The 15,472-nt window shown below is 49.8% G+C and overlaps 1 protein-coding gene across 12 annotated transcripts in view; it reads right to left on the reverse strand.

The window, feature by feature from the left end:
- Positions 1-15,472, reverse strand: part of POC1A (POC1 centriolar protein A) — a 122,420-nt gene that overhangs the window by 36,758 nt on the left and 70,190 nt on the right. For 10 of the 12 annotated variants that reach the window (XR_013413994.1, XR_013413996.1, XR_013413993.1 and 7 more), the window contains one exon: positions 13,874-13,972. The exons of the other annotated variants lie outside the window; for them this stretch is intronic. Coding sequence is in view for 6 of the 10 variants with exons in the window: in XM_077992993.1 (XP_077849119.1) it covers positions 13,874-13,972 (99 nt within the window). In the remaining 4 variants the exon portion in view is untranslated. The remainder of the gene's footprint in view (positions 1-13,873; positions 13,973-15,472) is intronic. 12 annotated transcript variants of the gene reach the window in all.

Genomic DNA, 15,472 nt, shown 5'->3' on the forward strand with positions numbered 1-15,472 from the left:
AGACAGCTGTTATGAACCAGGTTATATCACCTCTTCCCTTCACTCACCCTGCAGGCTTCAAAGATAGCCAGTGCCCCCCAGCAGATGTCTGCCCCAAGATAGCTGGCAGTAGCTGGCCCACCTGTGCCTGACCCACCTCCAGGAAGGAGCGAGGAGCTCACAGTACCAAACTCTCCTGGAGGACATCAGGAGAGTGGTGTGAGCCCAGACGCACCCTCTTCCCCAAGCCCAAGACAGTTCCAGGCCAAAGCCCCCTCAGCTACTCCATCTACCAGAACCATGGGTGGGGGAAGGGGGAGCAGAGAACACGGGTTTTTCTCAACGCTTCTCGCATCCTTATTTGAACAATGACACAATGTGGGAAAACGTGAGTGTGGACTAGATATTTGATATGAAGGAACTATTAATTTCATCAGATGTGATAAGAGCACTGCTATTATATAACCAATAAATGGCCTTATTTGGAGTAAAAAATGACATATCTGGGATTTTTAAAACTACTTAAACTCTTCTTCAAAATATGGGGGAAACAGATGAAATGGATTAGCAGAATGTTGAAGCTAGGTGAGCAGTACGTGGGGTTTGTTACATTCTTCTATCTTTTGTGCTGGCTTGAAATTTCCACAATACAAAGGTTTTTCTGTTTTGTTTTGTTTTGTTTAATTAAAAAAAAAATAAAAACAAAAAAACCAAAACTTCCTGGTGACCGAAAGGCGCTGTGGAGCTGAGGCCAGGCGAGCGGGACTCCAAGAGGAAGCTCAGCCACAGGATCACTCCCACTTTGGCGTCCTGGGATTTGCAAGCATGGGAGGCAGATGACTTTGTCTAAGTCCACGGAACGTTCTGACCAGCCTTTGGCACTGCCACAGAGAAAGCCCCTGATGGCAACGAGTACTCAGCAAATCCTGCAGCAATCTCCGGACCGTCAAAGAAACTAATTGTAAGATAATCTCCATGGAAACCATCTATTCTGATTTTTTTTCCATGGCAACCAATAAGAACATAAACACAAGCACTATCCAACACCCTTACACCACATGGCAATGCTGCTGTCCAATCTGGAAAATATAAACCACAAAGGATTTTTTTTCCATTTAAAATGAAAAGAAGTTCTGAAACTTCTAGTCTAGGCATGCAGACTCTACCACCCTCTGTTGCCCCGCCACTGCCCACACCACCCCATGTCATCTGCCCCCCGAAACTGACAAATAAGGCCAGAAGGCAGCTTCCTTCTTTTAGTCTGAGACCATCAAAAATGCCAAAAGAAAGACAGCCCACCTCTAGCCTCACACACTCAACTTATGCTGCCCACAGACGTGAGAATGCTTTGACTTCCTGAGCATTTTTTATGTGCCAGACACATACTGGGCACCATGGCAAGAGCAAGGCCCCAGCCCTCCAGGGAGACAAGTTAGGTCTGTAAATAACAGATCACAGGAGACAAAGACTGCTCCAGGCAGGAGAGTGCTCCGGGCAGGTGAAGCAGGAAGAACTCACCAGCTGCCGGCCTCCCTAGGAAGGCTGCATGGAGGAGGTGCCATCTGGAAAGAGACTAAAAGGATGAGTGCAACCCCACTAGGAGCAGTGAATGGTGGCCCCAAGAATCACAGTCAGACTTCAGTGACAGGCTTACTTCTACCTGTGGCTCATTTATTTCATGTTCAGGTTTTGGAGCTTAAGAAAATAGAATGAAAACAAAAAGAACAAAATAAAAGGAAGAAAGATCCTTAAATGCCAAAGCCCTCAGTTCTTGTCCACCCTCTCTGCTTTGCAGCAAACAATTGTTACAAGACTCTTCTTGTAGCCTCTGTAGGCTCTCCTGTGGAGAGGTGATGATGGGGCTCTAGATTGCCTGTCATCACCATCAGCAAAATGGCAGTGTCATAGCAGTGGCCCCAGTGTGTGAAGCAAAAGGTCCTTCGAGGCATGCAGCCTGGCTCTGCCTGGGACCATGTGTGCCTTGTAGGAAAGCATCAGTGTTGAGACTCCACTTTCTGTCCTGTGACTCAGGTTCATTTCCCCACATGCACATGTGGAATCTCCAATAACCCTGAGCCCAAGCTTTGGCTGCCAGGGGAAAAGGAAAACCCCTAACAGTTCTGGAACTCTTGAAAGAGATAACAAAACTCTCAAAGGAGTGTGTGTGCCTGGGTTTATGTGCCAAATGTGTACTGATGCATGCAGAGCTGGACCCAAGGGTCTCCAGCCTTTGTCTGGATTCCTGAGTCAGGCTGCTCTGTCTTCCTGATACTGTGATTGTCTTAATATGCTTTTCCCTAGATGTCTGAGAACACGCCTCCCATTGGTTTAAGTCATTAAATAAACCTTCCATCCTCAGCATCATGCAACTCTCCTCTGGAGAGGAACCTACTTCCTTTTAGAATGGATGGGAATTTTTCTAGTGACAGGAAACACCATCAGCCCCTCAAGGGGGCAGTTCAGAGAAGGGAGTTCTGGCTTCCACTCCAACCTTGCCACCTCTAACCTAATCGCTGTTTCAGGGCTTGTCTCTGCTCTTGCTACCTGGAGGCACCTCTTCAAGAGGCTCTGCAGGCCGGGTGCAGTGGCTCACACCTGTAATCCCAACACTTTGGGAGGCCAAGGCGGGCAGATCACCAGAGGTCAGGAGTTCGTGACAAGCCTGGCCAACATGATGAAACCCTGTCTCTACTAAAAGTACAAAAATTCGGCCGGGCGCGGTGGCTCAAGCCTGTAATCCCAGCACTTTGGGAGGCCGAGACGGGCGGATCTCGAGGTCAAAAGATCGAGACCATCCTCGCTAACACGTTGAAACCCCCTCTCTACTAAAAAATACAAAAAACTAGCCGGGCGAGGTGGCGAGCGCCTGTAGTCCCAGCTACTCGGGAGGCTGAGGCAGGAGAATGGCGTAAACCCGGGAGGCGGAGCTTGTAGTGAGCTGAGATCCGGCCATTGCACTCCAGCCTGGGCGACAGAGCGAGACTCCGTCTCAAAAAAAAAAAAAAAGTACAAAAATTAGCCGGGTGTAGCCGGGTGTAGGCGCCTGTAATCCCAGCTACTCGGGAGGCTGAGCCTCAGCAGAAGAATCTCTTGAACCAGAAGGTAGAGGTTACAGTAAGCCGAGATCACACCATTGCATTCCAGCCTAGGCAAGAAAGGCGAGACGCCGTCTCAAAAAAAAAAAAAAAAGGCTCTGCAAATAAGACCTTCATCTGGGGTTCAAATGTTAAGCCATATACACCCAAGTCATCTCTGGCTCAGAGACTCTCACCCATCTGCTTCCCTAAAGCCTAGCAGGCTGTCTGGAGGATGGGAGCTGGCCTAGGCATCCACATCTGCAGGATGAGAAGTGGGAGACAGGACACCAAGACAGCAGGGGAGACACCAAGGATAACACAGGAGACAGGTGGCCTGGAGAACACAGATCCAAGAATAGGTGACTGGACTAATGGCAGGAGTACTAAGGGGCAGGACAGGAGCTGGGACAGAACAACAGGCCTGGCAGAGGCTCATAGCAGAGCCACAGCGACTCCCATCTTCCTTACTACTGATGTCCTCAGCTGGTAATAAAACCACATACCTGCCTGTCTGGTTGTAAACAGAGCCTTGGTAGGTACCTTTGGGTTTAAAAGGCCTACGGGGCAGCACTGGGCTTTCTTTCTTGCTTTCTTTCTTTTTGAGAAAGGGTCTCACGCTGTCACCCAGGCTGAAGTGCAGGGTTGCAATCATAGTTCACTGCAGCCTGGAACTCCTGGGTTCATGCAGTTCTCTCACCTCAGCCCTGAATAGCTGGGACTACAGGTGCATGCCACCAGGCCTGGCTGTACTTTCTTTAAACAGTGCACTGAGATTAGAACCAAAGTTGGCTGGGTGTGGTGACTCACACCTGTAATCCCTGCACTTTGGGAGGCCAAGGTGGGTGGATCACCTGAGGTCAAGAGTTCAAGACCAGCTGGCCAACATGGCGAAACCCCATCTCTACTAAAAAAATACAAAAAATTAGCCGGGTGTGGTGGTGCATGCCTGTAATCCCAGCTACTCGTGAGGCTGAGGCACGAGAATTGTTTGAACCCCAGAGGTGGAGGTTGCAGTGAGCCAAGATCACGCCACTGCACTCTAGCCTGAGTGACAGAGCAAGAGTCTATCTCAAAAAAACAAAAACAAACAAACACACAAAAAAGAACCAAGGTCATACCCTTTTCCTCTTCTGGAAAGCAGCAGACTACAGTGGGCTGCGACGGACACTGATTTTCTGATTGCCTCTCCCAAGCTGTACCCATGACGAGTCACAGAAACTTCGAAGATAAAGAGACTTTCTTCTTCCCCTAATTCCCCTGCCCAGGATGCCATGGTCACAATAGGCTAGACTGTTTTCCAAAAGACCAGTGGTTCTCCAAGTGAGCTCCTGGATCAGCAGCATCAGTATCACCTAGAAATCTGTTAGAAATGTGAATTCCCTATTAAATCGGATACTCTGGGTATGGGGCCCAGCAAGCTGTGTTTTAACAAGCCCTCAGAGTGATTCTGAGGTACACTAAAGTTTGAGAACCACTGCAGGAGGCTTACTATGATAACCGTCAAATGTTGAAAGGCCTGTCTCTTCACCGTCACTGCCTGGGAAGCCCAACTAGTGTCTCCTAATGGATTTCTGCAAATGCTGTCCTCATGCTTATCAAAGGCAACTCCTCCTTCGTGGGAAACATAGTAATTATTTAACATGTACCTGGCAATAACGTCAGTGGTAGCCTCTGGAAGAAAAAGGAGCTGGGACCCTGCCCTGGGCCTGGGTGGCCCCACTTCCAGGAGCCCTGGCATCTTTGGTGCTCCTGGATCTTGCAAACTCCACATTACTCACCAGCCACTGGCCAAAGGTACTCTGTTTCAAGCAGGAAACATTCTACAAAAACTGTAGTTTGGGGCTGGGCACAGTGGCTCATGCCTGCAATCCCAGCATTTTTGGAGGCCGAGGTGGGTGGATCACCTGAGGTCGGGAGTTCAAGACCAGCCCAGCCAACATGGTGAAACACTGTCTCTACTAAAAAATACAAAAGTTCCCCAGTGTGGTAGCACACACCTGTAATCCCAGTTACTCAGGTGGCTGAGGCAGGAGAATCGCTTGAACCTGGGAGGCAGAGGCTGCGGTGAACCGAGATTGCACCACTATACTCTAGCCTGGGTGACAAAGAGAGACTCCGTCTCAAAAAACAAAAACAAACAAAAAAACAAACAAAAAACAAAACCTGTAGTTTGGTAACAAATATTGAATCTTCTTTATTTTTAGTATCCACTCTATTCCCATAGAAACTAAGAAACCCAGAACACTTTCCACGAATTCTATTGAGATAAAGGTGGAGGAAAATGCAACCCGAGTATGAAAGGGCATCTTATCTGGCAACCTCTGCCACCTAAAGCAAAGGCTGCTGTGGCCTCTCTTCTGCAGGAAGGTCCTTTGCAGAGTGAGCCCATGAAATGAAAAATGCACAAAGGATGCAATGTAGACTGCTGGGGAGAAATCGGGTACAGAGAATGGAGACAACCTGCGTGAAGTTACAGGAGACACACCACCTCAGGCTGGGTCCCAGCCTCGGCTCAGACCAACACGCTGGGGCAGCGCAGCTCTTACTGCCAACTAAGTTCTTGAAGTGGCTCCCAGAACCAGAAGCTTCTAGTATCCACCTTCCACTTTCCTAGTGGGGCTGCCTGAAAATCCCTTCCAGGAAAGACATGCTTGTAAGCTGCCTGTCCTCATACGAGGAAGGTGCCGAGCCAGATCCCTGGCATCCCCCATGCTGTGCACAGCCCCAGTACATCCCATGTAATCTGGAGATGCCCCACAGAACTGGAACCACGGGGTCTGCAGGGGGATTACACGGAGGAGTAAAAGGGAGATGCACTTGACAGAGCATTGTGGGAATGTAGACACCAGGAGACCCTGAAGCAGCACTGACAGGGGTCCACACACGAGCGTGCACATGCATACACACAGGGGAAGGCACGGTTATCTGTCCCAGGGGTGAGGATGCTGGGCTCCTTTTTCCCACTGAGAAATGAGGAGACTCCCCCTTGCTCTTTTCCAGTCAGGGGTCTTTTATTAGTGTTCCTGCACGTCAATCCCAGGGACAAGGATTTGGCTGGGGCCCAGGCTATTCACCAACAGGTCACCTCTGGGCTCAAAGTTCCTCCTCTGTGTGGCATAGGGGGCAGGAATGAATTTCCCCCAGGAGCCAGAGATGGGCCACCTGGTAAGTCCTAGGAAACATGAAAAAGAAAGTCCCCACTGTTCCCAAGTCACCCCATAAAGCCTGGCCCTGGCAAAGCCCCACAATAGCCACACGAAGTGGAATGGTGCCCCTTAGAAGAGGGTCTGCTTTCCCATTTCCACCAAGGTCTCATTCACACTGATAAAAAGGACTGTGGGCAATGCCGGCTATTCAGCCAAAGGGTGTGAGCAAAGTGACAGCCATAACACATTAATAGGCACATCTTGACCACCAGAGATGCCGTGAGCCCAAGGGAACGGGCAGCTTGAGGCGTTGGGGGTTTGGGCCCCATGAAGCCATGCCTTTTCCAAGTTGGATAACTTGCCTGGGCATCTTCGGACTTACCTGCAGCAGGCAGAAAGCCAGGAGTTCCCTTTAATAGTTTTTTTTTTTTTTTTTAAGAGATGGGGGTATTGCTACATTACCCAGGCTGGTCTTGAACTCCTGGGCTCAAGCCAGCCTCTTGCCTCAGCCTCCCAAAGTGCTGCAATTACAGGCGTGAGTCACTGCATCCTACTCGCTTTAATGGTCTTGAAAAAATTAGGTGCCAGGATTGGGGTCAAGTGGAGAAGGAAGAGACTCCCCTCTAAGACATACAAATCTGGGGTTCATTCCTGCTCCAAACACCCACAACACCACTCTTGCTAAGAATCCCTTGAACCCACACTTCTCCCCTCTACAGAAAGCGAATGCCAGACCATAAATCTGTGTTCTCATTAAGCGACCCAAGTCCTCCCAAGTGAGAAGCACATCTGCTGCAAGGTCTGGGGGCTTGTGTCCCTTACAATTCCTGTGTTGAAATCCTAACCCCAAAGTGATGGTATTAGGAGGTGGGGCCTTTGGGAGGTGATTAGGTCATGTGGGTGAAGCCATCAGGTTTGGATTAGTGCCCTTATGAAAGAGACCCCAGAGATCTAGTTAGCCCCTTCCACCATGTGAGGACACAGTGAGAAGGAGCCATCTATGAAGCAGAGAACAAACCCTCACCAGACACTAAACCCATTGATGTTTTGCTTGGACTTCCCAGCCTCCAGAACTGCGAGAAATAAAGTTTCTATATTTATAATCTACCTAGTCTATGGTATTTTGTTATAGCATCCTGAGCAGACTAACACATAATCTATGAGGCAAGGGATGAGAAAATAAATACTTAACCAATATAATGTACATTATTTGGGTGATGGTTACATTAAAAGCCCAGACTTCACCCCTACACAATATACCAGGTAACAAAACTGCATCTGTACTTCTGAAATATATATGAATAATTTTTAAAAATCTATGAGGCAGGTGAGGTGGAAATGGGTTCCCTCTCCCCGCTTCTCCAACCCTCTAATTCCTCAGGCAAGGCACCTGGAGTGAGAATTCAGATCTTAAAAATCCACAGGCACCCAGGACCCCCAGATCCACAGCATAAGGGAAGCTCTAGTGCCAAGAATCTCTGGGCCAGGAATCAGGGTCCCATGAACCCCTAAGTGAAACCCACCCCTGTGGCAGTGCCCCAAAACAGAAATGTGAGAGCTGAAGGACGGGCACAGGGGTGACTGGTGCTTTACCCTCAGCATCAGAGGAACTAGGAAGAAGAAATAGGCCATCCTTCAGCACGGATGAGGCTCAGGTCAGATGTTCTCAACTGACCTAGCCCCCTCTTCCAGAGGATAGTTCAAGCACTGAGGCTCTGGGGGTCCTGGGCATCTTGTCCTGAGGAATCCTGGGGCAGAAGGACAACTGTTTCCACCCACTCACAGATCTGCTCTCTCATCTGGGAGCACAGAGGACTTGGGTCTGCCATCAGGAAACACAATTTTGATGCCTGCAAGGGTCTGAAAACCTCACTGTCTCTCACTATGATGACCTGCAGAGAGGGGTCAACATGGAAAATTGTAAGTGCTCCCATTCTTGCCCACTGTCCCTCACCCTAGCAAGTTTTGAACACATAATCTCCTGGATTGGCTTTCAGTCAGGGAGGGGAAAAGAACCCTTTTTAAAAATAGCTAAAGCTTGGTGGGGCAGGCATGGTAGTTCACACCTATAATCCCAATGCTTTGGGAGGCGGAGGCAGGAGGACTGCTTGAGCCCAGGAATTTGAGACCATCCTGGACAAGGTAGGGAGACCCTTTCTCTACAAAAAATTTTAAAAATTAGGCCAGGTGTAGGGGCTCACGCCTGCAATCCTAGCACTTTGGGAGGCTAAGGCAGGTGGATCACCTGAGTTTGCGAGTTCAAGACCAGCCTGGCCAACATGGTGAAATCCCGTCTCTACTAAAAATACAAAAATTAGCCAGGTGTGGTGGTGCACACTTGCATTCCCAGCTAGTCGGGAGGCTGAGGCATAATCTCTTGAACCTGGGAGGTGGAGACTGTAGTGAGCCAAGATCGCACCATTCCACTCCAGCCTAGGTGACAACACAAGACTCTACCTCAAAAAAAAAAAAAAAGAAAAAAAAAATAAAAATTAGCTGGGTGTGGGGGCACTTGCCTATAGTCCCAGCTACTCAGGAGGCTGAGATAGGAGGATTGCTTCAGCTTGGGAAGTTGAAACTGTAGTGAGCCACAACTGCACCACTGTAGTTCAGCCTGGGTGACAGAGTGAGACCCTGACTCAAAAAAAAAAAAAAAATAGCTAAAGCTTGATGAGCACTTGTCATATGCCAGGCAGATGCACCACGCATGAAATCCCATGAAGGAGGGCCCAGTCTCTCCCCATACGACAGAAGAGAAAACCATGCCTCCCAGATGTCTGGCCACTTTCCCAGGGCCACACCCCAGGCAGGGTAGAGAAAGGATTTAATCGCAGGTTGGTTGGAGCTAGAACCCAGGTTCTTAACCACAGATGAGCTTTCCTCCTTAAAATGAGATCTTGAGAGGTGGGTGGAGAAAAGCCCTTAGCCCTAGAACTCAAGGTTAATGTGTGAACCGGAGAGCAGCCAACCCTTAGAACTCAGGAAGTGGTTTTTTTTTTTCCCCCGTTTCACTGAATTACCTAGAACTCTGTGTTCTCCTCCTACCCCACCCAGCGCAACCTTTCTTCCCCATTGCATAATAGGCCCTCAGACATTTGGAAGGAGGGCAAAAATAAGTCAATCAAGCAAATGTATTTTTGCTATTTAAAAAGTGGTTAAAAAAATGCTTCTGTGGTTGAGCAGAAGTCCGTCCTATAGTGGCGGGGGTTTGGGAGGTGTGAAATTCAAGTTCAGCCAAGATACAGGGGTCTTTATGCCTTGAGGACAGGCCCCAACGGACAGACAGCAAGAGGGTGGACAAGAGCAGAGGGGGCCAGGGCCATGGCAGGGGATAGAGCTAAGCACCAGACCCTTGAAAACACTAGCACAAGCACCCACTGCAGACAACTCCCAGGGGCTCCCATCCCTTGCCCATACTCAAGCCCCTCTGGGAGGTGCTCATTTGCCTGCAAATGGCTCTTCCAACCTTCCTCCAGCCTTGTAGCATGTCACAAGGCAAAACATGGAGCTTCTGTCCACCCTCAGCCCAGAGCACGGCCTGGAATCCTTCATCTGCAACCCTCTAAGCAGAGAAAGTTCCCCAGCTACAAGCCCTGAAATCCCTCCTCATGCACAGCTCAGCCAAGAATAGAGGGAAAATGGAACCCATTATTCTCATTCTGAATGGCTGGGAAATGGCTTTTGCTTTTCAACACGAAATGTGCCTAAAAATAAGCTGTGAATTTCAACCAGAGGTTGAAAATAGCTCTGCAGTGAACAGAGCTCTATTCAGAGTGGGCTCAAGGACAACTTCATTCCAAGATCTGAGAGTTGAAGTGCTGCAGTCAGAGAAAGGGTCATGGGTAGGGGGTTTTCCCGGGCAGAAGGACCATCACAGGCTCACAGGGCTGCCCTTGCCGTGGTCTGCTGGTGGGTGAGTAGAGTAGGGGGTCCATGCAGGGTCTGTCCCTCTGGCTTTCGACTGCTACACTGGAATGGGGGCATGGTGAGGAATTCAACACCTACACCTGCCCAATGGGCTTCCCAGAATCCCCAAATGCCCAGGAATGTTTCACAAGGCTTCAGGGCCTGAGGCCCAGGGTGTAGACAGAGCTGATGTAGGCAGAGGATCATTAGATTCATGAGTTCTTGGGGCACAGCTATGGCGCCCATGGGCTCTTTGAGAAGTCGAGCCACACTGGTCAGCCACCAAACCACTGACCAGAAATTCTCCCAGAGCCAGGGAAGGGAAGCCTTTAGTCAGGAAAGGCAAAAACAATCTCCAAGGTTTAAGTGAAGAAAACCAAGTTGCTAAAGGCAAAGGTTTTTGTGTGTTTTTTTTTTTTTTACCATCACCTCCAGAAGACTGAGACCAAACAAGATTCCTGCAAAATGACTTCTGTTAGAAGCCCAGGCTGAGAAACCTGGGCCACCATTGCTGCTGCTGGTGGGAGCCCAAATCTGGCCCAACTGAGCAGAGTCCTCACACTCAGGGCTGCTGGAATGGCAGTCCTCGTCCGCATGCCCAGGGCCTCTCCCACCTCATCCCCGTGCTCCTCCCACTGCTAAGACAGCCCCATCTCCAGGCACATTCCCACACTCCTCCCACTGCTAGGTCAGCTTCTTTTCTGGGCTCCCCACTGAGGCAAGACTTATTGCAGTGATTCTAAGCTGGGGACAATTCTGCCCACCAGAGGGACATTTGGCAGCATCAGAAGACTATTTTTTTTTTCCAGAGACAGAGTCTCACTCTGTGATCCAAGCTGGAGTGCAGTGGTATCATCATAGTTCACGATAGCCTCCAACTCCTGGGTTCAAGTGATCTTTCCGCCTCAGCCTCCCAAGTGACTAGGATTACAGGGGAGTGCTACCATGCTCAGCTAATTTTTAAATTTTTTTGTAGAGACAGGATCGTGCTGTGTTGCCCAGGCTGGTCTTGAACTCCTGGGCACAAGCGATCCTCTAGTCTCGGTCTCTCAAAGTGCTGAGATTACAGGTGTGGGATGCCATGCCTGGCCTAGAAGACATTTTTGGTTGTCACAACTTGGGTTGGTGGGAGGGTGAAGATGCTACTGGCATCTAGTGAGTAAAGGCCAAGGATGCTGCTAAATATCCCACAATGCACAAAACAGCCCCCTACAGCAAAGAATGATCTGGCCCAAAATATCAATAGTGCTGAGGGTGAGAAACCCTGGGTTACTGGAAGGCCAGTACATGGACAGAGCTGGAGGGACAGAGGCTCACTGGACTCACAAGCTCCTGAGACACGACTGCAGTGCTCCTGGGCTCCCTATGGGGCTGAGACACTCCGGCCAGTCATGGAACCAGTCCTTAGATACTGTCTCAGTGCCAGGGAAGCCCTTGGGCAAGAAGGGCGAGAACACACTCATCAGCTTCCCTTCCTATCTCAGAAGAAAACCGAACCACTGAACAGTGTTATAAAAAGTAGCTCTCCTCAGTTTGGAAAGATGAAGATCTTCTGGAAATAGACGGTGATGGTTGCACAACACTGTGAATATATTTAATGCCACCAAATTGTACACTTAAAAATGGTTAAAATGGTAAACTTTGTGTTATATATATATCACAATAAAACAAGACAAAACAAACTAAAAACCTAGTGCTCCTCTTGGCCTGGAAGTCCTGAGATCAGAGAAGTCCTGAAGGTTAACATCACATGGCATGTATGTGTCAGCAAAAGTGTGTCTGGAGAGGACTTAACGTCCACTCAGGGTCTCAGAGAGGCTTGTGACAAATAAGGAAAGAGGTCTGATCTCAACCAAGAATGATTTTAAGATTAACAAGTCACTTGGTGGGGGTCTCAAAGCTCTCGTCAGAGCCTGCCTACGTAGGTATTCAGGTACCATGTGGAAATGTTGGTTTGGGAGGACCACGTGTTTTGCCTGGGGCCACACACCCAGGGTTCAGACCCAGTTCTCTGACCCCAGGACCAACATCCTTTCCCCTATTTGAGGCCCATGCAGTGAGGGCCAGTGGGCAGAGCTGTGACTACAACTCCAACGTGAGCCTGTAGATAGTATGGGAACAAGTGGTTGCCCTGAGCACTGCCGAGCTGTTCACCCACTCATGCCCCATCCTGCCATGCTGGGATTCCCCCACCCACAGCTCTGGGAAGCAAAGGTGCTCCATATTCCATCGCTGAGCCAGGACTAAAGGAACAAGAAGCAGTTCATCCAAGTTATTTTCCTAATAGCTATAAGAACATGGGATTCTCCCCCAGCTGGCAGATATTAACCATTCCCAAGAGGCAGATGTCAGTGCCCTCCCCTGAAATGGGGAAAAGCAGCCAGCAGTCCTCTGCCACCTGCAGTTTCTAGCTTTGCTCAGAGGGGTCAGCCTGGTGGGCCCCCAGCTCCAGGCATCTGGGAAAGGTGACTAAGCCCCAGGTGTCTCATCTGTGAATTGAGCAGTACCTTTACCCACTCATTCTGATGAGATAAGGAATAAACAGGGTAGTGAGCGTAAAAGACCTTGGCTGTGGCTCACCAGAAGTGCCCAACAGATAAGGATTCACAGGAAAGAGGGCAGGGACCTAGAGGTCTGCTGGGTCCCAGGGGACCCCAACCCTGCAGTGTGAAATGTCTTTCTGGGTGGAAGATGAACTGGCAGCAAGCAGTGTCTCATGCAGCCCAGTCATCCCCCAACAAACCCAAAAGCTGAAAACTGGCCACAGACTAGCAAGTACAGAGGACAGCCAACGGACCAGGCAGGACGGCAACCCTTGTAAGAAAAACCATAAATCCCAACTGGTCCAATGCCTAGAGGCAGCCCAGGACACAAAACAGGGGACATGTGTATGTGTTGGGGTGGGGAGATGGGGGATCTATCTGCTGCAGCCACAGAAGCCCCGGGACAGACTCAGGAGGCTTCCTAGTTCTATTCTGGGCCCCAGCCTTGACTCGCTGGAGGCCTTGGGCGAGCCACTTCCTGTTGTTTGGGCCAGTATCCGTGTGGGGGAGGCCACACTCTCTCTATGGTCCAGCAGAGAGACATCTAAAGAGCCTACGGCCATAGCTTAAAACCCTCAGGGTTCCACAACCTTGGCTTTAATATTTATTTCAGTCCAAGCTGAATATGACCTTATTTAATGAGACTGTATCAGTCATCAGTTTTTTCCCCAAATATTTGTCAAAAATGTTAACCATTTAAATTCAGGAACATTGAATATTCTTTTACCAACAAAGGTACTAAAAATGGTTTGTGGCTGAGGAACTTCCTCTCCATGGTTAGAAAAAAAAAGGGGGGGAAGTGAGAGCAACAGGGCTGGGCCTTTCCCATTTGTCCCAGCTGTGGCTTCAGGCCCTAAACCCTCTAGGAGCCCCACATTTGGGTCCTGTGGCCCAGGGTTCAGTATGGAACGGGTCTCTCATCTCCTGAGGTCTCAATCAAACAGCAGCATAGGCCATGGAAACACGCTCCCACCAAATGGCACAGGGCTGGGGCACCCAGCAGCTTGCTTAACAGCCTCTTTGTGTCTTATTCGCTCACTCTAGATGGAAAACAAAGCACCACAAGTTCCAAAGTATTTGGTAAATGACAAGATCTTACTAGGGTCCCTTTCCAGAGATGGGCCTAAACCTCCGCCCTCGCCATCTCCAAGCCCAGAGCTGTTCACCATGACCTAGCCCACCAGAGTCACAGAGCTCAGGACACGCCTGCCAAGCCACTTACCAGATTACCCGTGGAGCTGGCCAGTGTGGCTGGGGGCCTCGACACTTTCATGACTTCTCCATGATCAATAGTATCAAAGTTACTCTTCCAAACCATCACCTGCCAAAACCAACAGGCGTACCAAGTCAGGGGGAGAAAATCCCCTTGCCAGTGGGAAGAGGGATTTGAGGAAATCCCCCTTCACTGAGGAAATGGGCTCAGAGGCCATGCCCAAAGTTCTGAGCCATGGTGGGACAGTGGTCCCCACCTGACACCCCAATTCCATTCCGGGACCTACCCCACCTCCCTGGGGAGCAGGCTTTGTGGACAGGCCTCAAGAGGACCTGGATGTGACCAGGATGGATCACTGCAGCATGACACCGCCAGGCCTTGGCACTTGCTGGTTCATCTCCCTAGGGTGTCACAGGCCCGAGCTTCATGGGGTTGGCTCCTTCGCAGGCTGAAGTGTCTGCTTCAACAGCACCACCTTCTCAGAGAGGCCTTTGTGAATGTTTAAAATCTAGCCCTCTATTTACTTCCTTCATAGCATCAGAGTAGGGAGTTATTTAATCCATTTGTCCCTTTTCATTGTTTATCATCTGCCTCTGTACTAAAATAGAAGCTCCTGCGGGCGGTGGCCTGGCTTGTTACACTGTGAGAAGTGGTTAACACATGGACTTTAGGCCAGAACACGCCTTACTGAACGGCCCAAGGCAAGGGACTCAACCTCGTGCCTCAGTTCCTGCATCTGCGAGACAGGGATGAGCCTAGTTCCCATCTCACGGGGCTGCTGTGAGGCTCACAGGAGACAGTCTGGCGGACGCGGGCACACAGGAAGTACTCAGCAACACACTCGTCATCCCAAGGCTAACTCAGCCACGAAAAACACGTCCTATTCCGAGTGTCCTCCTATTAGCAGGACCATGTCCCTCGGCTCCTTGAACACAGCTGAGGGAGGCACCTGGCTGGGGAGCAAGAGTGCTCCCTGCTGGAGGCTGCTGGACACGCATGACGGTGTGCTTCCAGGGCCACTTCCAGGATGGCTGGCTTGGGCGTCACAGAGAACTGGGGAGTGTGTGGCCAGTGGTCACCTGAGGCCACAGAAAAACCACCGTATCCACACAAGATCAACACTCCATGTGCCCCAGACACCATCCCTGTCTGTCAGGACACAGCTGTGAACCTCGTTCTTCAGGAGGCTCTTCACCGCTGTCTGAGCAGCTCCACTGTTTCCTCTCCCACATGGATGGCATCTAGGGTCGTGCACATATCACCTTACAAATAGAACGTTAGCACACACGCACCCTTGTTTACAGGGTCTTCACGTCACTGTGCAAATCCAACTGCTGAATAAATGAATAAATTCCTAATAGTAGAGTGGTTATCGTGAATGCAAATAGACAATGTCAGTGTCACTCCGAAAAAGCTCAGAGTAGATACTAAACAGGCAGCCTGGGAGCTGATGGCAGTGCTGCTGGACCTACTTTCCACCAGGCTGCCTCTCCTACTATGTCAGTTGATTCTACCATGACTCTATTTACTGTATGAAGTTACCAGTTTCCCGTCTTCTAAGCAATAAGCCAGGCCTCACGCTCAGGGAAGGCTCAGGAGTCACTTTTG

The sequence above is a fragment of the Macaca mulatta genome, chromosome 2, assembly GCF_049350105.2.
Source record: "Macaca mulatta isolate MMU2019108-1 chromosome 2, T2T-MMU8v2.0, whole genome shotgun sequence".
NCBI classification, from domain to species: domain Eukaryota; kingdom Metazoa; phylum Chordata; class Mammalia; order Primates; family Cercopithecidae; genus Macaca; species Macaca mulatta.